The sequence below is a fragment of the Mirounga leonina genome, unplaced genomic scaffold (genome assembly GCF_011800145.1).
Source record: "Mirounga leonina isolate KUSES-001 unplaced genomic scaffold, KU_Mleo_1.0 Mir_376, whole genome shotgun sequence".
NCBI lineage: Eukaryota > Metazoa > Chordata > Mammalia > Carnivora > Phocidae > Mirounga > Mirounga leonina.
In genome coordinates, this window is record NW_023270718.1 from 2434182 (window position 1) to 2454811 (window position 20630).

The 20630-nt window shown below is 51.4% G+C and overlaps 2 protein-coding genes and 1 long non-coding RNA gene across 3 annotated transcripts; 1 reads left to right on the top strand and 2 right to left on the bottom strand.

The window, feature by feature from the left end:
- Nucleotides 1-2528: 2528 nt before the first annotated feature.
- Nucleotides 2529-8204, bottom strand: SNRPD2 (small nuclear ribonucleoprotein D2 polypeptide). The gene is made up of 3 exons (XM_034986802.1): nt 8098-8204; nt 6487-6666; nt 2529-2796 (listed from the first exon to the last, which is right to left on the bottom strand). Coding segments are annotated over exons 1-3 (357 nt in total). The 5' UTR covers nt 8100-8204; the 3' UTR covers nt 2529-2621.
- Nucleotides 8205-8659: 455 nt separating this feature from the next.
- Nucleotides 8660-16146, top strand: QPCTL (glutaminyl-peptide cyclotransferase like). Its single transcript, XM_034986800.1, has 7 exons — nt 8660-9123; nt 9599-9742; nt 10527-10808; nt 12206-12358; nt 12445-12544; nt 13066-13182; nt 15222-16146. The coding sequence occupies exons 1-7, from the start codon at nt 8848-8850 to the stop codon at nt 15365-15367; spliced, it is 1218 nt and encodes a 405-aa protein (XP_034842691.1). The 5' UTR covers nt 8660-8847; the 3' UTR covers nt 15368-16146.
- LOC117998164 lies at nt 12544-14181 on the bottom strand. Its single transcript, XR_004675951.1, has 3 exons — nt 14170-14181; nt 13936-13993; nt 12544-12574 (listed from the first exon to the last, which is right to left on the bottom strand). It is a non-coding gene; the product is annotated as an uncharacterized LOC117998164 (long non-coding RNA).
- Nucleotides 16147-20630: the final 4484 nt, after the last annotated feature.

Consider the following 20630-nt stretch of genomic DNA (forward strand, 5'->3'; position numbering starts at 1 on the left):
TAGGTTTGGGATGATGGCAAGAGAGGGAGATGGGGTTCAGGGTGGGGAGAGCCAGGAGTGCTCTTGGGACATGTCAGGCTGGGGAAAAGGCCCTGGAGCTCACAGGAGAGGTGAGAGCTGGAAAGAGAAATATGGGGCAGCACTGCAGGGGGTGGGGGGGCAGAAAGGAGGACTTGGTGTGTAGACTAAACAGGAGCCATTCAGGGCAGGACTCAGAGGAACTGGGAGAATTGGGGAGAAGCTGACAGCCTGGATCTGGACCACCTGTACACACACAAGACTCTCACTCCTAAATCCATCCCTGACTCAGATCTACACTTAGATTCAGTTAGTACCTGGGTGTTGTTTTCCTTAGGGTCCCCAGCCCCCTGGACAGATGTGCCCCATAGCCCCTGAGGAGAGTCCTTCAAGCATGGGGTTGTGCTGGGCCCCCCTCATGGGTTTGGGGGGGGTGCTCTAAGGCACGGGCCTTGTAAATCAAGCATGTATTTTTGTGTATGGGAGGTGGGTGGGAGGACCATCTTGGCCAGGCCATCAGGAGAAATGAGAGGTGGGCTGCCTGCCCGTGGTGGCCTTGCAATCTCTTCAGCCATGTGTTGCCACAAGAACACGGGACGCTATGCCGCCACTGTCCCCCATGCCTAAGAGAAACCCCTATTGGGATTGTTCATGTGATCTCCCGATACTTAACTATTTACAGTGTATGCAATTAAAATTATGTGTATGTGCCAAACATTTTCTGAGGGTTGCTTCTCTAAAAGGTAGTGTAGGAATAGTAAGACTGCAGACACCAGCCTGGTCCAAACTTAGTTTGGGTACTTATTAGCTGTGTGACTTGGGAGAAATTCCCAACTTCTCTGTGCCTCAGTTCCCACTTCTGGAAAAATGGGTATAATGATGGTGTCTACATCCTATGGTTGCAAGATTCCGGTGAGTTATTCTTAGGGTAGTTCCTGGTGCACGGTGCATGCTTTTCCTGCAATCTCTGCTTTCGCTTTCACGCAATGAAGGAAGAGGTGATTAGAAACCATTTAGGCAGGGGTGGGCGAAGACGGGAGGAAATTCAGACTGATGCCAAGCAAGGTGCCTGAGGCTGGAATTTCTGCTGCCAGCCCGCAGGGCAGGGAAAACCAATTCCCACTTCTTGGGGAGGCTAGGTCAACAAGAAGGGGGAGGCAGGGCAGGGATCTGAAGCCAGGACTGATTCCAGCGCTTGTGCTGTCCCAGCTCCTGCACAAGAACTGAATCCTTGCAGGGGCGGGGACCGGGGCAGGAGGGTCTCCTGCAGCGGCACCATTGCCCCCCCCATTACAGATAACTTGGCTCCATTATTTCCTGAGTGACCCTGGGCAAGTCACTTACCCTCTCTGGGCCTCAGCTGTCTCATCTGTAAGATGGATGACTCTGGTATCTACCCACCAGATAACTGTTCCCATTAGATGTGGGCCACTCAGTAAACGTGCACCTTTATAACCTCACAGCTGTCGCCCTGTGTCAAGCCTTCTCCTCCTACAGGGTCCCTTGCTCTGTCACTAATGGATCACGGAATAACTCAGGATGTGCCTTCCGCAACTCAGTGTATCAAACATCTCATTTTATCTTGATCTGAGGCCTGCAAACTCCTGCACCCACCTGGTGTTTGGTCTTATCTGGAGAACAGAGTAAGAGATCCAAGCAGAGATAGGACACAGAGACATGGGTGGGGGAGAGCACAATGTGTGGGCATCAGAGCAAGACCAGGATCTTCCTTATCCCCCCCCAATAAGCCAGTCTCCTCCTTTCCCACCTCTATCTCCCCACATTTGTCAGAGAATTTCTCCCAGGGGTAATGAAGCTGTAATTTGAGGCCAGTGGAGCTCAGGGTTAAGCCCCAGGCTCTGGCGCAGGGTGGAGTTGAATTATACCATCACCACTTCCTGGCTGGGTAGCCCCAGGGAAGTGCTTGCCCCTCTTTGTACCTCAGTTCCCTCCTCTGGAAATGGAGGTCATCATTAACAGTGTCTGCTCACGGTGGCTGAGAGGAAGTCTGATCAGCACAGAGGCTGGGGCCTGGCACCCTAACAGCTCGGCAGGTGTTAGCCGCAATCGCTACCAGTATTTGGGTACTGGCCGCTCCAACTAGATCCTCCTCCTCCTCTCAGTGAGGGCTGGTCAGGGCTCTCCTGGGTGCTGCCGGGCCCCCAGCAACACTGCAACACAGACCTGGCAGAGAGGAGGCACTTGGGGGGCTGTTTCCTGACTGAACAAATGGAGAAAAAGACTGCAAGAAGTTCTGAGCTAGACCTCAACTTACTGAGAGAGGGACAGAGGGAGGGAAGAGAGAGAGATGCAAGAGAGAGACACAGTGATGAAGAGAAGATAGAAAAGATTAGGAAAGGGAGCTCTCTGTATCCACCCCATTCGCTTCACAGATGGGGAAAGTGAGGCTTGGGAGGGGCAGAGAGGTCCTGACCCCAGCACCCGGCCCCACACCCAGTTGCCTCCCTTCCCCAAGTCTGCCCTGCTCGCAAGGCTCTGGGAACAGATGCGAGTAGAAAAAACACAGGACTTTATTATTCCCATTACAAAGGGCAGGTCTTCGCAGGATGAGGGCGGGAATTCTGATGGTGGAGAGGAGGCCCCTACTTGCCGGCGATGAGCGGGTTCCGCAGGACCACGATGACCGAGTCCCCGCGCAGGAACATCTTGGAGATGTAGCGGTCCTTGTTGACTGGCTTGGACTTCTTCTTGCCCTTGCCGCTCTTGGGGACCTCGGTCCACATCTCCTTCACATTCTCCAGCACCATGTTGCAGTGCCTGGGGCGGGGGGAGGCACCGGGAGTGAGGGGGGAGGCTTCCGTCCGCCCCTCTTCCAGCAGCACCCACAGACCCAGGACCAGGACAGTTGGGGCTCCCATAGCACCTCCGCCAGTCCTCAGGTTGAGGCTTGGGCAAAGAACTTCACCCCTCTGGGCCCCAATATCCTGCTCTCTAAAATGGAGCCATTCCCAGTGCCCCCATAGGGCTGCTGTGAAGCTCAATCAACACGGCATTCTTGTAAAGACTTAGAACAGGGCCCTGGTCCAAGGTAAAGGTAAGCAAAATGCGTCTGCTTGTGTTTCTTAATTCCAAGTACTTCTGAAGGCATCAGCAGGGGAGCTGCTTCTCTCTGTGGAACCAGAGGCCCCTGGGGCCTATGCGGGTACACGACGCCTCCACTACAGTCCTGCTTGGTCCCTGTCTCCTCAGGGTGCCAGGTGGACGCATGTGAGGACAGGATGGATTAACTCACTCCACAAGCACTTGCAATGAATACAGCAAAGAAGCAAACAGAGGATAACCCTGCCCTGATGGGGTCTGCATTCTAGTGAGGAGAGAAGAATGCTAAGCAAGTCAACAGACTGACCTGAAACATTTGTCAAATTACGTTACCTGCTATGAAGAAAAATTAAAGCCAGGAGAAAGGACAGAAGGATAGAAGGAAACGTTACCGAGTAGCAAGAAAAACAAAATAGTTAAGAGCAGGGAAGCTCTGTGCCTTGCTATGGAGTAATATCCACAAGAAGCTACTGAGTGACAAATGCCAAGTATTTGAGGAAAGTGATTCTCTTGAGGGGAAGAAGGCGGGTAGGAGAAGCATCGATACCCCCCACTTGCTTGTACAATACAGAATCCTGGAAGACATGCAGAGATAGGGGGCGGTGGGGTGACCTGGGTAGACTGGGGACAGGCTGGATGAAAGTTTTCATCAGACTGCTATTACTGTTTTTGGAATCCTGTGAATACATTAGCAATTCAGAGAAAAATAAGTTAAAAAAAAAAAATAGCGTACCAGTATAGAAACATTTCCAAGATATACTGTTAAGTGAAAAAGCCGAGGTCTAAAACTGTGTGATGTGCCCTTAGCAGTGATTTAAAAATAAAGAAAAGCACCCTCCTCCGTCTGTTGGTCTGATGTCACGTAAGGAGACAGACCTAAGGAATTCGCCATGGAGGGATTCCTGGGGAGGGCCACTGGTGGGCAGGGAGCAAAGACTTGGTCTTCATTGGGTGCTTTTGTTTCTTTTGAATTTTGTCTCAATTGCATGCACTGCTCACCCAAGAAAGTAACATAATTAACACAGTAAGTAAGGGGGTTAAGAATGCTTTAGCGGACCTGCAGGGATGTTCTCAGACCACTGACACACTGTGAAAAACAAAATGCAGAAGAGCAGCACATGAAAGATTCAATCTTAAAAACAATTAAATTGGGGGCGCCTGGGTGGCTCAGTTGGTTAAGCGACTGCCTTCGGCTCAGGTCATGATCCTGGAGTCCCTGGATCGAGTCCCGCATCGGGCTCCCTGCTCGGCGGGGAGTCTGCTTCTCCTTCTGACCCTCCCCCCTCTCATGTGCTCTCTCTCATTCTCTCTCTCAAATAAATAAATAAATAAATAAAAATAAATAAATTAATTAAAAAAAATTAAATTTATGATATGATGACATGTCAATTAGACCTCAAAAAAGCTGTTAGCTAACACCACAGAGGAGCCCCTGGATATGTGTGAGAGTCAAATGTGGCAGGATACATATTAGGGTGGGAGGCTGGGTAGGGTGGAGAGGTGGGAGGCTGATGTGGGGGCAAGAAGCAGCAGCTAGGGGAAAAGGAAAGAATCACCTTAAAAAAGAGTGTGTGTGTGTGTGTGTGTGGCGGGGGGGGGGCACCGGGGTGGCGCAGTTGGTTGAGCGGCTGACTCTTGGTTTCAGCTTGGGTCATGATCTCAGATCATGAGATCGAGCCCCGCCTCCGGCTCCGTGCTCAGTGCAGAGTCGGCCTGAAGCTCTCTCTCCCTTTGCCCCTCCTCCCCAAATTAAATACAATAAATCTTACAAAAAATGTGTACACACACACACACACACACACACGCGCGCGAATAAACCACCACTTAACTGTGCTCTTACTAAGTGCCCCTCTCCTAAGCACGAAGCCAGCAATCCTCACTGCATCTCACCCCCAGGAGGTAAACACCGGTGTCACCTCCAGCTTCCAGAGCAGGACACCGGGTACAGTGGGATGACATTTTGGAAGTGGCAGATCCCGTGTTCAAATCCAGGTCTATCTGCCTCCGTGGCTCAGCACTTCCTGTTCTCGTTCTCATTCTTGAGAAGAAACTGAGCCTCAGAGTGCAAAGACTTATTCCTGGTCACATAACAGCTTGTGGCAAAAACACTGTAGACTTACGCTTCGCCACACTATTTCCCAAATGCTAACTGAAGGCTGCAGGTTATATGTTTACTGAGCACTTAGGATCTTAGCTACTGAGCCAAGTACTCTTCCTACAGAAATACTTAACCCTCACAACTGTCCTACGAAGGGTATTTTCTTTTTTTTTTTTTTAAGATTTTACTTATTTATTTGACAGAGAGATAGTGAGAGCAGGAACACAAGCAGGGTGAGTGGAAGAGAGAGAAGCGGGCTTCCGGCAGAGCAGGGAGCCCAATGTGGGACTCGATCCCAGGACCCTGGGATCATGACCTGAGCCAAAGGCAGAGGCTTAATGACTGAGCCACCCAGGCGCCCTACGAGGGGTATTTTCATGACGCCCGTTTTGCAGACAAGGAAACTGAGGCCCAGAGAGGAATAACCACTTGTTGTTCCCTCTGGCCAAAACACTTGGACCCTAGCTTGCTCCTTCATCGTATTTAGGTCTGTTCATCATTGCCTCTTCCTATGGGGCCTCTTGCATTCCAGTTTAGGACAGCACCTCCTTCCCAGCACTCCATACTCCTACTTGGCTTTTCTTTCCTTTTTTTTTTTAAAGATTTTATTCACTCAAGATAGAGAGCGAGCAAGAGAGAGCACGAACTGGGTCCGGGCAGAGGGAGAGGGAGAAGCAGACTCCCCACTGAGCAGAGAACCTGACATGGGGCTCAATCCCAGGACCCCAGGATCGAAAGCAGATGCCCACCAACTGAGTCACCCAGGCGCCCTTGGCTTTACATTTCTTATGACAAGTTATGTATGTGCTTGCTGTCAGCTTCCCTACCTACGGCATAAGCTCTCTTAAGTATAGGACTTGTTTTAGTCACTGCTGTGTCTCTGGAGCCTAAAAAAAAGTACTGGGCATGGGTACTCTATGTTGTAACTGCAAAAAGTGATTAAGAGCTTCCTGTGTGCCAGATGCTGTACTTCTAATGACTTTATTACACGTCAAATGTATTAAGTCACTGAATCTCAGCAACCACCAGAACTAGTGCCACTGTATGGAAGAGATAAAGTTACCTGCTAAAGGTCGCCTGGCTGCTAAGAGGCAGAGCTGGAAAATGAATCCAGGAAGCCTGGCTCCCAAGTACATGCCCAGCACTACCAGCTGCACAGCTGGAGGGACCACAAGATACTGTCACACCTTGAGGTCTGAAGGCGCTTATGCCCCAGGACTCTGAAAACCTTGTATTCAGGCTCCTCACACTGGAGCTAGGACCACATCTCCAGGCTTGGACAGAACACCTTCCAGGACCCAGGCACTCACCTGTCGAAGGCCTTCACGCGGCCCAGGAGCTTCTTGTTGTTGCGGCAGTTGATGAGCACCTGGGTGTTGTTCTTGACTGACTGCGTGAGCACAGAGAGCGGACCTGTGTTGAACTCTTCTTCTTCCCGCTTCTGCAGCTCCTCTGGGGTCATCTCACTCTTGGGCTTGTTGAGGAGGCTCCTGAGTGGGCAAGCATGGAACCCACAGGTGAGAGGGCCCAGCGCTGGAGCGTGCGTGGTCACATGGCCTTGCACTTGGGTGTCTCCCCAACCCTTCCCCAACACATCCACCCTCCTGCTCAGGCCCTCTCGCTTGGCATCACCACTTGGATGCTTAATACATGTTTCCAACCTTACACATCCTCAGTTGAGCTCCAGATCTCCCAACCACCCCAACCTACTCCATCCACAGCCTTCCTCATCTCCATCCTTCTGGTTCCTTGAGCAAAAATTCTGATACCAACTTGACTCCTCTCTCTCACATCCTGCATTCCATCTGTCAGCAAATCCTGTCATCTGCCTCTAAAATATACCCAGAATCTCACCATTTCTTACCATGGCCTAAACCTCCATCACCTCTCTCCTAAGAGGCTTATTTGTCTCCCTGCCTCTGCCCATGTTCCCCGACGGGTCTATTCTCCAGAGGAGTCCCAGAGGTTGTATCAAACCTAAGTCATATCTTCTCATGCTCTGAAACCCTCCCATGGCTCCCATCTCTGTGTAAAAAGTAAAATCCAAAGTTTTTACAATGCCCTGCAACTGTCCATCCCTCTGTTCCAGCAGTGGCCTCCTAGGTGGTCCTTTAAGATATTAGGCAAACTTTCACCTTGGGCCTCTCCATTTCTTTCCCTCTGTCTGGATACCTCCCCAGTCATCTTTGTGGTTCTCCCGCTCTTCAGGTCTTTGCTCAACTGTTGCCTTCTCAGTGTGTCCTGCGCTGGTTATTAAGTTACTCTCTCTCAAAACTGGCATTCCCCATTATTTTTACCCTGCTCTATTGTTTCCTTACTCACAGCTCTGGTCACCTAACATTATGTTTTACATGTTTATTATCAGTGTATTCATTGCCTGCCTTTTCCCACCCCATAAGCTGCAGCAGGGGAGTTTTTTTTCTTATGGGGCGGGGGTGGTATTCACTGATGTATCCCACGTGTCTAAAGCAGTGCCCCATACGGGAGCGATAAATAAATACTTGCTGAGTGAATACATAAATCAGGAAAATCATTTCGATGACTCGTGAGCCGAAAAAGTCGCGAATGAGGTGGAAAGCCAACCGTCTCCAGCTCAAATGGTCCGGGTAAGTCCCGTACCTCAAACCGTTATTTCTAAAACTCCGCATTCCCCTTTCCCAGGTTCTTTCCTTCCCCTTAAAATCCATTTCAGTAAGACTATTTATCTGGGAAATCCCAGCCCATTAACTGGTAAAACTGCCTTCTCACTCGAACTCAGGACCCGTCAAAGGCCCCATGCCCGTCCTCAAACTCGTCAGGAGAAAGATGCGTACTTTACCCCTACAATCTCTGTCCTCGCCCCGCCTCTGCGCACCACCGGTAAGCGGCCACATTTACGCCCTCAACCCCACTCCCGCAGCCAAAGCCTAGCCCGGCCTCACATGGTGATAGTGCCTGCGGTCCCAGATCAGCGCCGTCTCCTCCGCGTTGCTGCCGCCTCTGAAGACAGCGCGACAGGCGGGACTTCCGTTTCCTGCGGCCCACTTCCGTCGGCGCCTGCGCAAGCCCAACCTGTGGGGGCGTGGCCTGTTACCATAGCGACCCGCCCAGCCCAGCGCAGAGGTGGGGTAGAAGCGTTGCGTAGTAGTTCAAGGTCTTTCAGGACCATACGGGGCAGATATTCACGATTATGGAGAGAAGAAGAAAACGGATTCGACTCAAATCACTTCGTTGTAGAGCGGCACAGGCTGAAAGAGGGAAAGGACACCCCATTCCAAATGCCCGCCGGCCCTGCCTTCGGGGGCGCGGCCTCCGCGAAGCCAATCGGCTCCTCGGTTCAGGGACGGACACCGCCCCTTTTCCTTCAGGGTCTGTTCTATTACGTGTCTATTGATCTTTCCGACTCCGAGTAACCAATCCTTTGCCTTTACACGGAGAGGCGTGGACCTGTGCCTAGGTCCAATGTTTTCCACGATCAAACATTTCTCACTGGCTTCCTTTCCTCCGCTGAGACGGAGCCTACCCTTTTCGCGCTCCCTTTTGGGGTTGTGCAACCCTCAGGGGAACCAACCCTAAAAGCCCTAGGGAGACAAGAAGGCGTGTTCTCGGAACGAGAGTCCCCATTGGCTTTACTGATCGAGGAAGGGTGGGATGGTGCAGCCTCTCTTATTGTTCATTGGTCCGGTGATTCCATGGGGTGGGATTTGGCTGGGCCTAAACTATCCGCGGTCCGGGACCGGTTTCTGGGCGAAGCTGCCATGCCTTCCGGGGGCCGCGGGCGGTCCCGGCTGCGGCTCGGGGAACGTGGCCTCTTAGAGCCACCCTCACCGCCCAAGCGCCGCCTGCTCCCGCGGGCGCACTTCTTGCCCCTGCTTCTGCTGTCCCTGGCCGTGGCCTCGGGGTTCTACACCATCTGGAGCGCCTGGCACCGCCAGACTGAGGAGCTGCCACGGGGCCGGGAGCTGCGGGTGAGGCCGGGCAGGGGCACGGGCACCGCGGGCGCCCTCATTCCCCGCCTCGCCGTCCCTGAGGTCTCAGGTTGACGTGGCTGTATCGTATGGCTCTAGCCGCAGGTGCTGCGGTCTCCATCGTTAGAGCGCATGCTCGTTGCTAACGAACTGAGGCTTCGGGCTTGTTCTGCAATAGGTGGTTCTCCCTAAGAGGAAGGGTCTGGAGTAGTAAGACTTGGGAGTTCTGGGTTCCAATCTGAAAGTCAGCTATTTGGAAGAGTCCTTCCTCTGTCTCGGCCTTGATTTCCCCATCAGGATTGGGGTGGGCTGGAGTTGATGGGCTTAGAGGGACTTTTCCTGAGTCCCTCGGCTGGAGGCTCGAATTAGGAAGAAGAACCGGGGTTTCTTAGGGGCGATGGCGTCTGGGTTAGGGTCGGAATGGGGGTTGCTCTCACACTCGGCTCTTCTCTTCCCTATCCTACCCCCTCCCAAGGGCCGGTTGATCGGAAGCCTCCCCGAAGCTCGGCTGCGGAGGGTGGTGGGGCAACTGGACCCACACCGTCTCTGGAACACTTATCTGCGCCCCCTGCTGGTTGTGCGGACCCCGGGCAGCCCTGGCAATCTCCAAGTCAGAAAGGTAAAGGGCCCCACCTCCAACCCCTGACCCGCAGCCTGCCAGGGAATAGGAAATAGGCATTCTGCCCAAGATACCCCAAGCAGCTAAAACGCAGAACTGGGGCTCTGACTGGAGCTAATCTGAATCTAGAATCCCACGCTGGTAACCACTAGGCTGTATTGCCCTTCATACTCCCCCCAAAAGCTTACTGTGTGCTAGGCAACAGCTCTATGAGGTGAGCACTGATGTAATCCTCACTATGCAGATGGAAATTGAGGACCGGAGCAGTTAGGCATTTTGCCTGAATCCCACAGCTAATAAATGGTATACCTAGGGTTTCAACCCAAATTTCAGATTGGTTCCAGAGCTGGCACAATGACATCTCTATATCGCTTCCCAGAAAGCATCCAGTCATTTGAAGACTTACCCCCTGAGTTCAGATCCCACCTCAGCCACTTGGAGTGTGACCCTGGATTAGTTTCTTAACCTCTCTGTGCCTCAGTTTCCTCATCTATGAAATGGAGCCATCAACAGTGCCTATTCCTACAGGGTTCCTAGAACAGGGCTTGGCACACAATGAGTGCTATCGATGAGTGAGCTGGGATTAGTCTTGGCATCGAGAGGCGGGGTCACGACACACCTGGCACTCAGTAGGCCCTCAGCAAAAGCGTGTCAAGGGAATGATTTAAACCAAAGTGGGGATTATGAGTCAGCCCAACTGCTCTGCATGGCTCAGGTCACATGGCCCTTCTCCCAACCTCCTCCCCAGTCCCCACCCACCCTCCCACCTCTCTCCTGCCACTAGTTTCTGGAGGCTACACTGCGGACCCTGACTGCAGGCTGGCATGTGGAACTGGACCCCTTCACGGCCTCGACACCCCTGGGGCCACTGGACTTTGGCAACGTGGTGGCCACGTTGGACCCAGGGGCTGCCCGTCACCTCACCCTTGCCTGCCATTATGACTCCAAGCTCTTCCCATCTGGTTCAACTCCCTTTGTGGGGGCCACAGATTCGGCTGTGCCTTGTGCCCTGCTCCTAGAGCTGGCCCAGGCCCTCGACAGGGAGTTGAGTAGAGCCAAAAAGCAGGTGAGGAGTGGGTAGAGGGGTGGGAGTCTGGGGCTGCCTCGACCCTAGTCTAAACCCCCCATCCTTCCCTGCCTGGACTTATCTTCCTGCCTCCGTTCCACACACTCAGTCACAGGGATCTTTCCCTCCTCCCCTGAATGTCCGATCCTGTCTCTCCTCCGCCCAAAGCCCTCCCAGAGCTCCTACCCCATTGCAGGCATAAGCTAGAGTCCTTATAGGGGCCTCTGAGTTGTGCCCTGTTACCTCTCAAGTCTCCTCTCCCACCCCTGTCCCTCCTCACTCCACTCTAGCCACCCACCTCCTCAGCGTTCCTCAGACTCACAAGGCTCACTCCCGCCTGAGAGCATTTGCACCTGCCGTTTGCTCTGGCTAGAATGTGCTTTTTGCAGATACCTTCCTAGCTGGCTCGCACCCTTCATTCAAGTGTCCACTCCGATGTCACCCCCTCAGAGATGGTTTCCCAGCCACCCTGGAAGAGCTCCCTGTCACTATCCCAAGCATTTCTGGTGCTTTATGTAGATATGTTTGTCTGTCTCCCCAGCTAGAACAAGCTCCCTATAGGCAGGGATTTGGCTGCTTTTGTTTTCTGCTGTATTCCTTGGGCCCACAAGATTACCTGGTGTAAATTAGGATGTCAAGAGAAATGTGTGGAATGTATAAATGAAAGAAAGCACAAATCCCCTCCTGCTTCTCCCTTGCTCAGGCCCCTTCCGTGGCTCAAACCCTCTGTAACAAAGCCCAAGTCCCTGGTATCTGCTCATCCCTCGGGCCTCTTCACAAAGCTCTCTGGCTCTGGTGCCAACCCTTGGCCATATTGGTTCTTGCCTGGGAACATTCTCCCTGCTGCCCCATTTTGCCAGGCCAGCTCCCACTCACCTCCATGCAAACGTCCCTTCCCAGCAGACCCAACATGCTCTGCAGGCCAGGTTATCCCTAACTCCCTTCCCATGCTCTTTTAGAACCCCAGAGTTCTTGGAAGCATTCGTCCAAGTGCAGTTCACTGCATAATGATTCGTTTGTGGGTCTGTCCCTTCTGCTAAAGGAACCTAAAGAATAACAGTAATAATCAGAGCTGCCCCTTCTTAGTTACTGCATACCAGGTGCTATTCCAGGACCTGGATTCGCATCCTACCATATGATTAGAATTGTTATTAACCCCATTTTGTCATCTGATGCCTTGAGAAGTTAGTAACTTACCCGTAACTGCCCGGCTACAAAGTGGCCGAGCCAGGATTTGAACCCAGGCGGTCTGGCTTAGAGTCTGCACTTCTGGCCCCCACCCCCTACAAGTGAGGAGACCTAGTTTGTGCTATTCAGCAGTGCAGGCGGGCAGGAAATGTGGATGGGTTGAGGCCGAGGGCTGGAACCAAGCCGGCTCTGACCCCCGGCTCCCACAGGAAGCCCCAGTGACTCTGCAGCTGCTCTTCTTGGACGGTGAAGAGGCACTGAAGGAGTGGGGGCCCCAGGACTCCCTCTATGGCTCCCGGCACCTGGCCCAGCTCATGGAGTCTGCACCCCACAGCCCAGGCCCCACCAGGATCCAGGCTATCGTAAGACCAGGGCCCCACTGGGTTCCGGCGAGGGAGGGAGAGGGCAACGCAAGGTTGGCGAGATCCCACCTGGCCTCTCTCCCTAGGAGCTCTTCATGCTTCTTGATCTCCTGGGCGCCCCTAATCCGAACTTCTACAGTCATTTCCCTCACACGGCCCGCTGGTTCCATCGGCTGCGGACCATCGGTAAGGGTGAAGGTGGGGGCAGGCACCAGCCTGGGATGTAGGAGGGAAAGCCTGGTGGGGTGGGTCCCTGTTCTCTGAGGGGTCATCCAGCCTGCCCTCCACCTCCCTACTCTCTCTCTAAGGCATTAGGGCAGAAACACACAAAGATCCCACAGCAGTCAAGTGCAGTGATTCCACATAGTCTCTGGGGTCCAGTAGCCCTGGCTTTGAATTTGGGCTCTGCCTCTTCCCAGCTGGGTGAACCTGGGCAAGTGGTTTCATCTCTCTGAGCCTCCATTTCCTATCTGTAAAATGGGCACAATAGTAACAATAATAGGGGTATCTACCTCCTAGGCTCAGAGAGAATAGAGGAGACTGGGAACACAGTGAGCCTGTGGAAAGGGCTAGCTAATTACATCCTTGTGGGGATGTGAAGATTAGTTCTTTACCCCCAGGCCTCCTGCCCTGCCCTGATCTGTGTGCAGGAGAAACTTTGACCCTGAGGGGGCTGACCCTTGCTCTCTAATCCCCACCACCTCCAGAGAAGCGCCTGCACCGCATGAATCTGCTACAGTCTCATCCCCAGGAAGTGATGTACTTCCAGCCTGGGGAGCCCCCTGGCTCTGTGGAAGATGACCACATCCCCTTCCTCCACCGAGGTACTTCCTGGGCTGGGGGTGGGGAGGGGGGGCGGGGAGGGGGCTCACGGCATCCAAGGGAGGACAGGTGGGACCTGGCCCTGGCCCCTTCCTAGGGTCGGGGACTGGTGGCAAGTTGCTGAACTTCTTTGTGCCTCAACTTTCTCATCTGTAGAATGGGAACACTAAGAGCCCCTATCTCAGAGTTGTTGAGGGGACTGAATGAGCTCTTATAGTAAAGACGTTACTTGCATAGTGCCTGGCACACAGTAAGCCTCCAGAGAACATTAGCTAGTACTGTTGGTGCCTCAGTGATCAGATTCCAGTACTTGTCTTTCAAGGCCCTGGGAGTCCCGCAGAATCACCAGAGGAGCTTCGAAAAATGCCCAGTTGCATTTCAGGTGTTTTTCATTTCACTGAACCACAATCTTGGGTGTCTGCATTATTTTTACAAAACTCCCAGATGAATCTGTCGCACAGCCAGGGCTGAAGACATCTGGTAGAGGGGTTCAGAACATAGGTTTTAGAATCGGACAGGCTGGGGCGCCTGCATAGCTCAGTCGGTTAAGCGTCTGCCTTCGGCTCAAGTCATGATCCCGGGGTCCTGGGATCGAGCCCCGCATCGGGCTCCCTGCTCAGTGGGGAGTCTGCTTCTCCCTCTGCCTCTCCCCTCCAGCTTGTGCTCCCTTTCCCTCTCTCTCTCAAATAAATAAATAAAATCTTAAAAAAAAAAAAAGAATCGGACAGGCTTGGGTTCTAGTGTCTACCACTTACCATTGGTCAACCAAAGGCAGATTACTCAGGCTCTCTGAGCCTGTCTCCTGCATTTCTTCTGGAAAACAAAAAGACACATACATACATACGAACACACCTGTTTGTGTATATTCGTAATCACAGGGTTGGGAGGATTGAATGAGATTAGGTAAAATGCCTTCTCATGCAGTGCATGGCATATTATATTAAGTGCTAAAAACTGCTTTTAAAGTTTTTACTCTCTAATTTACTCACTCCATAAATATGCCATTCCTGACAGTGCCTTTAGTGATTCTTTCAGTGATTATTTCCCAACGCAGGTCCTGGGCTGTCCGGGATACTGTGATGGCCCATAACCTGCCTGGGTCCTGTCCAGTGGGGGGAGGGGACAGATATTTAGCGAATCTTGACAAACACAGAGGGAAGCGCTCGGAGGATGGGAACCCATCGTAATGCAGGGATTAGGAACACAGACTTGGAAGACAGGTGGCCCAGCTTCAAATTCTCACCGTGCTGTTTACTTGAGGCAGGACCTTAGGCAAATCACTCTGCCTGCCTCTGTGCCTCGGCGTCCTCCTCTATAAAATAGGGGTAAATATAGGATTATTGTAAAGGATTACCGTAAGGGTAAAATGGTGTGTGTGGCCTTAGCTGAGGGCCTGGACTAGAAGGGTGCCTGGCTGGCTTAGTTGGTAGAGCATCCGACTCTTGATCTTGGGGTAGTGGGTTTGAGCCCCACATTGGGCATAGAAATGACTTAAAAAAAATTTTTTTTTAAAGATGCAAGCTATGGGGCACCTTGGTGGCTCAGTTGGTGAAGTGTTTGCCTTCTGCTCGGGTCATGATCCCAGGATCCTGGCATGGAGCCCCACATGGAGCTCCTTGCTCAGTGGGGAGTCTGCTTCTCCCTCTGCCTCTGCTTCGCCCCCTGCTTGTGCACTCTCTCTCTCTCTGTCAAATAAATAAATAAAATCTTTGGGAAAAAAAAGTGCAAGCTATCAATAAAGAGAAAAAGAACCTAATAATAAACCTGGCAATATGAGGTCAGACATCTTTCCCTTCTTCTGGCCTTTGCATAATCCATTAGGTTTTGAGTTTCTCTAGTTTGTGTGTGAGAACAATAGATATTCTGTATATATATATTTAAACTAACATGTTGCCCTCACACGCTTAAAATCATCATTCAGAGTTCTTCAAGTGCTAGGACAGAGTATCTTCTGGGTGGGGTGAGGCAGGTTTCCCCAGGCCCAGGGCTGGGCTTCTGGGTCAGCCATCAGCCTGACCGAGCTTCCCCTCTCTCCTGCCAGGGGTCCCGGTGCTCCACCTCATCTCCATGCCCTTCCCCGACGTCTGGCACACACCCCATGACTCTGAGGCCAACCTGCACCCCCCCACGGTACACAACCTGAGCCGCATCCTCGCCGTGTTCCTGGCTGAATATCTGGGGCTCTAGCCTCCATGGCTGACTCTGAAGTGCCTGGCCAGGACATGCCAAGGACACATGCAACCAGCTCAGGCCAGGCTTCCCCGGGGTATGCTGGCTTATCCTTTTCTTTGGTATGGATTCTACTTGCGCTATGATTGGAAGACCCTCTTTCCTTTGACTATCTCAGGCTGCCACTCTTTAAAGACATGGAAGAGACGAGAAGACTGTGGGGGTGGCAGCCGAAGAAATAAGAGCTTGGACCCCGTCCTGGAGGAAGCACTTGGTCTGAAGATTTGCGGGGGCCAAAGGCTGTTCTCAGTTTTATAGTCGGCACACCTTGGACTGGCATCTGGACCAGCAACACCACCGCACCAAATGAATTCTCTGTGGCTTATGTTTTTAGGTCCATGGATTGCTGTGTGGGGTCCACAGGGGATGTGTTTAGAAGCAGGAACAGAGGAGGTGGAAGCCAGTATTTGGGAACTCGAGTCAGCCAGACCCAAGTGCAATGAACCAGTGTTTCTGTGAAACATATTTTACAGAATTAGCCTAACTAGATGTTGCATGAAAAAGGCGATCTAAGATGCGGGGTGAGAAATTAAGTGAGTTTCTTCATTGCACAATGTGAACTTTGAAGAGTAAGGCAGAATGCAGTGTTGTTTCCCCAAAGTATTTCAATGTGGAACCCCTTTATTGGGGAGCTCCTGAACTAGGGTACCTCAGAAGACACCTTGGGAAATGCTAGGTTTTGACAGTTGGAGTTTATTTGTGGGAGGAATGAGTAAGACGGAGTCACTGCCGATGAGTTCTACCAAACAATCCCTTCCCTTTCACTTGTGGGTAGAGGAGTGTGAGATGGTGGGTGTCACCGCAAGTCTAAGTGATGGCTTGAGGAAGTACTTCCCAACCCAGCTACGGTTCAGACTCAAGAAGGGGTGCTTATTAAAAAATGCAGACTCCCAGGTTCTACCCCAGACCTGCTGAATCAGAACTCCAGGGAGGGGCTGGGACTCTGTAATGAGCACCCGAGGGAGTCTCCTGATCAGCGAAGTTGGGGACCTGCTGTCCTTAAGGATACAGTGTGGTGCGTTCCCTGCAGCTTAGCAAACCTCAAAAAAACCCCACCAAACCCATAAAATAGGGGGCGTCTACAAAGGGAGACCTCTGCTGGACTCCGTGCCTGCCGGTTTTGTGACATCGATGGAGTCCTGGTAGGCAGGGGGGAGGCCAGGCGAGGATGGAGAGTGTGCAAAGGTGAGCACTGGCCTTCCAAGCCAGCTCGGGGCTGGAGAAGACTCTCTTGAGTCTTCACTCAGAGGCTGAAGCTCAGGATCTCAAACGAGGGAGGATAAACAGAAGGTCCTCGTTTGTAGTTTTCCATTGTAGCTGACATGTATTGGGCCCCTACTGTGTGCACTTGACACATATCAGCTCATAGTCTCCGACCAAGTCCTGAGGAGGGTACAATTTCCGTTCCCCTTTTGCAAAGGAGGAGGGCGAGGGCTGAGGGTTATGACCCGGGTGTTTACAGAGCCATGTGCTCCCCCCCAGCTGCAACTCCTAACCTCCTGTCCCATCTCCCAGAGATCACCTGTGCTGGACCAACAGATGGTTGGCAGCGAGTAGCGCCTCCTGAGGCTTAAATGACTACAAGCTAGAGCGAGCAGCGTTGGTGGGGGAGGGGGGAGACTAATGACCTCTAAGAGGTGGAGGTGGCATGAGTCCCGCGTTCAGAACCGGAAATTGACAGACATCAACAGCCAGGGTGGCAAGGCTCCCCAACCACAGGGATGGCTCCTGTTTGTTCTTGTGTGGCAGGCAGTGCCAGGCACGTGAGAGCACCCCATCTCCCCTTCAACTCACAGCCACCCCAAAAGTAGGTGACACCATCATTTCTGTGTTCAGAGACCAGGAGCCATGTGCTGTTACGCCCCAGGCTCTCCATGGGTCCCTGAAAGACCTCCCGCTTGAGTACTGCACACCAGGCACTGGGCAAGGGGGCCTGATGCCCACTTTCCCTCTGGAATCTGGGGCAGGGATCGTTAGCCCATCTCACAGATGAGGCTGCTGCTTGGCAGGATGCTTTCCCCAGCTCCCGTCTGTCCCCCAAACTTCACACTCTGATGGGCCCCCTAGGTTTATCTGACAAGCACAACGCTTGAGCACTCTAGGTGCTGATGTCTCACAAATCGATCTTTTTGGAGGACTGTCAGGATTCTCATTTTTCACCTGAAACAGCTTTGGAGAAATCAATAGCTGCAGATCATGTGTCTAGGTGCACTTTTCTTTAAAATTCATCCTGCTTTGGGGCACCTGGGTGGCTCAGTCGTTAAGTGTCTGCCTTCGGCTCAGGTCATGATCCCAGAGTCCTAGGATCGAGCCCCGCATTGGGCTCCCTGCTCAGCGGGAAGCCCGCTTCTCCCTCTCCCACTTCCCCTGCTTGTGTTCCCTCTCTCGCTGTCTGTCAAATAAATAAATAAAAATCTTAAAAAAACAAATTGCAAGAAAAAAAAAATAAAATTCATCCTGCTTACAATGCATTGGGCTTATCGGTGTCACTCATCAGTCTGGAATTCACAACCATCCTGTCTTAAAACATTATCTTTGCACCATTGTCTCTTCTGATTCTAGAAGGTCAACTGAATGTGTTATAGATATTCTCACTCTATCTTCCATTAACATTTTTTCTTTCTTTCTTTTTTTTTTTGTTTCTGCCTCTGTGCTACTTTTTGGACCTAGCTCTAGTTCAATCAGTCTTTTTTTTCACTTGTGCCTGATTTGCTGTTGAGCCCAGCCACTGAGTTTTTACTTTGGGTTCTTGTGTCCGAGGCTTTCCCCTTTCCCATCTGCTAGGCCATTACTTAGTTCTGGGCTGCCTGCAGAGATTTCCAAGCTCTTCTACACATTTGCCCTGCTCGCTGAAAGCAGAGTGATCCTGCAGAACCTTTCATAAGCCATAAGCGCAGAGTATCCCCCACTTTCCAAAAGTTTGTGTCCCGCCACTGCACCTTCACAAAAGACCTACCTTAGGTTGGTAAAGCGTCTGCCTTTAGTTCAGGTCATGATCCCAGGGTCCTGGGATCGAGTTCCACATCGTGCTCCTTGCTCAGCAAGGAGCCTGCTTCTCCCTCTGCCTGCCTCTCTCCCTGCTCGTGCTCTGTAACAAACAAAATCTTAAAAAAAAAAAAAAAAAAAAGACCTACCTTAGTACCTGTTATCGCTAACAGAAAGAGATCCAAAGAGGATTTTCACTTTTTTGAAAAAAGCCGTATCGTACTAAGGCAGATCTTTTGTAAAAAGCAAAGTGGTGTAATTTGAGCTTTCGGAAAGTGGGGGAGACCCGTATTCTAATCCGTGACTGGCAGGTTCACTGTCCAAAGCCCTTGTGAGTCTGCTTTTGCTCTGTTGTCTCTTCTGGTTCTTGTTCGTGGTGCTTTATTTCCACGCATGTTGGGTGACTTGACTGTGGGCTGCTCATTGTCTGGGGATTGCGGGGATTCTAGATGACAGTTCTTTACCCCGGAGGATTTATCTTTGTTCCTGCCAGACAGCTCAGCTCAGAAGTACCCTGAACACATGGATGATGTCACAAACCTGAGCTGAGGGCCAGCCTGTGTCTGCAGTCTCAGGGGCCACTTTCTTCTCTCCTTTGGTCTTGTGCCCCCCTCAGTATTTAGAACATCTCTGCAGTCTTCTGGGCCATCATCCTTACCTGAGCTTGTAGAGCTCCTATTAGATTGCCCACCTTGGTCTTGACTTCCGCCTGCTTGTCCCAATAAGACTACAAATTGGAAACCCAAGTTTGTCGCACAAGCAAATGCCCTCAGAGCAAAAGTGGCTTCAGGGTCCCATGTCCTTTCCCCTGAAATTCTTGGCGTGGTGTATCCTTTAACTGTATTATATTGGCTAGTTGATGCTTTTATGATTTTTTTACACCTCTCCCTCTTTTTCAGCAGGAGTCCAAATAATCTGGCCCCTCCCTCCAGATAAAACTGAAATCCCACAAAGCCAAGCCAAGGGTCAAACCCAGGTCTCTCTGATTCTGAAGTCTAAGTATTCAATAACTACTATGATACATCCTAGTCTCTATAGTCATTTTTTTTTAAGGTTTTATTTATTTGACAGAGAGAGGGAACACAAGCAGGGGGTGTGGGAGAGGGAGAAGCAGGCTTCCTGCTGAGCAGGGAGCCCGATGTGAGGCTCGATCCCAGGACCCTGGGATCATGACCTGAGCCCCGTCTCTGGTCATTTTTATTCCCTGATAACAATGTCAGAGACTGTGGGGGCGCCTGGGTGGCTCAGGTGGTTAAGCGTCCCACTCTTGATTTTGGCTCGGGTCATAGGATTGAGCCCTGTCTCCGGCTCCATGCTGTGTGTGGGGCCTGCTTGGGATTCTCTCTCTCCCTCTGCCCCTCTAATAAATCTTAAAAAAAAAAAGTCAGAGACTGTTAATTATCTCTCACTACCCATGCTTTCCTCTTCCTTTATACTTGAATTTTTTAAAATGACTTAATTCCCTTTTTATTTAGTAAATAATTGACTGTTTTGAAGCTTTAATTACAGGGATCTTTAGTAGTTTTTTTTGTTGGGCATATGTACCCAAGCTGAAAAACTCCATGTCCCAGTCTCCCTTGCAGCCCTTCCATATGGCTAAAGCTTGGACCAGTGAGATGTACATATAAGTATAGTGTAGTACTTCTTGGAGGAAGGAGACTTCTCTTCCTGCAAATTGGTGATGGTCAGAGTTCTAGCAGATCCACGGCCAAAGGACAGTGAGTCAGAAGCAGCCTGGGTTCCTGATGACTTCAGAGCCACCATTATCTGCCCACTCGGGATTTCTGAAGAAATGAAAACTATCTTGTTTAAGCTACTACTATTTTGAGATTTTTGAATCCAAACCGACACAGATGAAGAGTCAAAAATAATCTCGAGCTAAGGGACTTGGCGAAGGATCCTTCTCCCAATCTTTCCCAGCTCACCATGCAGTGCTCCGTGGCTCCCTTCTCTCCCCAACCCCCCCCCTGAACAACACACAAACCAGTCTGGGCCCAGCCTTATAAATATTGATTTTATAGAAAGGACCAATTCAAAACTGGTCAGATGCCACACACCAGAAGCTTCCAGAACCACAAGGGTGAAAAAACAAAAAAACAAAAAACCCCAAATGGAACAAACGAAAATACCCCAGACCAACCTGCTTGAAAATCAAGGTCTCTGTTGACCAAAGGATTCTAAAGAAACACATATGGCTGGGGCTAGACAGGCCCCAACGCCTGAACGATTACCCAGA

Excerpts from the sequence above, each read along its gene's own strand:
- SNRPD2 (XM_034986802.1), bottom strand. Across the intron at positions 2,797-6,486 it reads CGCGTGAAGGCCTTCGACAG|GCACTGCAACATGGTGCTGG; the intron begins GTGAGTGCCTGG and ends CCCCCGCCCCAG.
- QPCTL (XM_034986800.1), top strand. The coding sequence starts at position 8,848 with ATGGGGTGGGATTTGGCTGGGCCTAAACTATCCGCGGTCCGGGACCGG. Across the intron at positions 10,809-12,205 it reads TGAGTAGAGCCAAAAAGCAG|GAAGCCCCAGTGACTCTGCA; the intron begins GTGAGGAGTGGG and ends CGGCTCCCACAG. Across the intron at positions 12,359-12,444 it reads CCACCAGGATCCAGGCTATC|GAGCTCTTCATGCTTCTTGA; the intron begins GTAAGACCAGGG and ends CTCTCTCCCTAG.